Source organism: Clupea harengus, chromosome 5, assembly GCF_900700415.2.
Source record: "Clupea harengus chromosome 5, Ch_v2.0.2, whole genome shotgun sequence".
NCBI classification, from domain to species: domain Eukaryota; kingdom Metazoa; phylum Chordata; class Actinopteri; order Clupeiformes; family Clupeidae; genus Clupea; species Clupea harengus.
This window is the reverse complement of record NC_045156.1, coordinates 17,275,611-17,278,110: the sequence shown is the minus strand read 5'-3', so window position 1 is coordinate 17,278,110 and position 2,500 is coordinate 17,275,611. Positions and strand designations below refer to the sequence as shown.

The following is a 2,500-nucleotide window of genomic DNA, read 5'->3' as shown; positions in this document are numbered from 1 at the left end:
TCTTTTCACGCAATTTTTTGTTGCATTTGCTGCCCGTCGCAATGTTTTAATCTTTTTGTGCGAAATACAGTCACACTTTTGACCGTTTACCTTTCGGTATTTTCTCTGTTAAAAGGTTGATTGACTAGTTCTGTTTGTGCTTGCTCTGTGAAATGCTGCATGCTCTTCACTGTCGTAAGACTGTTGCTATGAAAACACCAATGAGCGTGAGCGACACAGGAAAAAGTTTACATTGGGAGCTGGGGCAGTTTTACATGTGCCCCACGGAATCTGCCTAGCGACCGTGTTCAATTTGCTCAGGCACCGAAATGAAGCACCGAAATCTGCGTTGCACTTCCCCATCTTCTTTGCATTTTGAACCTCACATCGACAACCGCGTAATGGCGACACGCAGCCTGACGTCAGCGTCTGTAGCCGACGTACCGTAAACAGCTATTAAATTGCGGAGACTCAATTCACACAATACTAAATGAATCAACTATTAGATGTTTTACGATGCGCCACTGTGCTTTCTCATCGTCATTAAGCGCACCGGCAAAAAAATTAATACCTACAGCAACTTTACGTGAAATTTAAGACAATTTAAGACCTTAATTACCCGAATTTTAATTTAAGACATTTTAAGACTTTTTAAGGACCCGCGGGAACCCTGAGATATATATAAAGACGTCTTTATATATATCTATGCATGTATGTATGTCAACGGCGATTACGGCCAAACCAACGAGATTCCAAGTAATATGGAGACAAAACTTTTTTTGGTACTCCACGTAGATCATAAACCCTTGAATATAAAAACGATTTAGTGAAATCGGTTGAGAAATATAAACGCTATCTATAGTGCTTTTTATCCAGAAAAACTGCAGCTCCATCATTTACTTGCGTCTGTTTACAGACCAGTCATCACCTCGTCATCACGTTAGCACGTCGCAGCAACGGGCTGAGGCGGTCAAAGGTGCGTCTATGTCTATGTGTAATGGCCAACTTCTTAATTTTTTTATTTTAATATGTGGCCATATAAAGAAAATATCTCATCATTATTGCGTTAACATATGGACACACATTGAAAAGAAAGTTTTAATACTTGAGTTATCTTCTGAAAGTACATTAAAGAACCACTGAAACATAAGCACTGGACTAAATGCCACAGAAAGATTTTTCCTTTTTCTTTTTTACACACACTTTGCTTTTATTTTACTATTTAAAGATTCAATGGATACTGGCCACTATTGCTTAGGCCAATAGCCTATTGAGGCAGTATTGTTTCTGCACCTTAGTGTTCTTAAGGGTCAATAAATAAATGTCTGTGGACACATTTCGCCACCGCCGAAGTGTCCTCTTTTTCAAAAACACAAATCTGGTCACCCTACATATAATAAACCGTGATATATACCGTAACCGTGATATAAAATTACAAATACCGTGATAGAAGATTTTGGTCATATCGCCCACCCCTAGTGTACACCAGTAGTATTTTACATGTAAAATGTGTGTGTGTGTGTGTGTGTGTGTGTGTGTGTGTGTGTGTGTGTGTGTGTGTGTGTGTGTGTACACCAGTAGTATTTTACATTCAAACTGTGTTTGTGTGTGTGTACACCAGTAGTATTTTACATTCAAACTGTGTGTGTGTGTACACCAGTAGTATTTTACATGTAAACTGTGTGTGTGTGTGTGTGTGTGTGTGTGTGTGTGTGTGTGTGTGTGTGTGTGTGTACACCAGTAGTATTTTACATGTAAACTGTGTGTGTGTGTGGTGTGTGTGTGTGTGTGTGTGTGTGTGTGTGTACACCAGTAGTATTTTACATGTAAACTGTGTGTGTGTGTGTGTGTGTGTGTGTGTGTACACCAGTAGTATTTTACATGTAAACTGTGTGTGTGTGTGTGTGTGTGTGTGTGTGTGTGTGTGTGTGTGTGTGTGTGTGTGTGTGTGTGTAAACAGCATAGGCACACCTACCCTCTCTCCGGACCGTGGCCTCTTCTTGGGCCGTGTAGGGAGGGCATCCTCCTTTGGGTTTGTGTCTATGGCCCAGTAGGAACCCTACACACACACACACACACACACACACACACACACACACAGAACAGAGAGAGGTATGGAGTTGAGTTAAATGACACATAAACAATCAGCGCTGCATGAGAGGCTCTCAGTACCTCGGCTATAAGACACGTCTGAGCCTCTGACCCGTTAAACATGAACACCACACACACACACACACACACTCTAAAAAATACACACACACTCTAAAAAACACACACACACACACACACACACACACCACACACACACACACACTCTAAAAAACACACACACACACACAAACAAACACACACACACACACACACACACACACACACACACACACACACACACACACACACACACACACACACACACACACACACACACAAAGACAGGCAGGCAGTCAGATAGAGATAAATACACAGACAGACAGACACATAGATGAACAGACAGACAGGGGGATAGACAGACAGACAGACA

At 41.5% G+C, this 2,500-nt stretch overlaps 1 protein-coding gene across 2 annotated transcripts in view; it reads right to left on the bottom strand.

The window, feature by feature from the left end:
* foxj3 (forkhead box J3) overlaps positions 1 to 2,500 on the bottom strand; it is an 85,745-nt gene that overhangs the window by 17,255 nt on the left and 65,990 nt on the right. For both annotated transcript variants that reach the window (XM_031567908.2, XM_031567909.2), the window contains exon 4: positions 1,955 to 2,038. In XM_031567908.2, the coding sequence (XP_031423768.1) occupies positions 1,955 to 2,038 (84 nt within the window). The remainder of the gene's footprint in view (positions 1 to 1,954; positions 2,039 to 2,500) is intronic.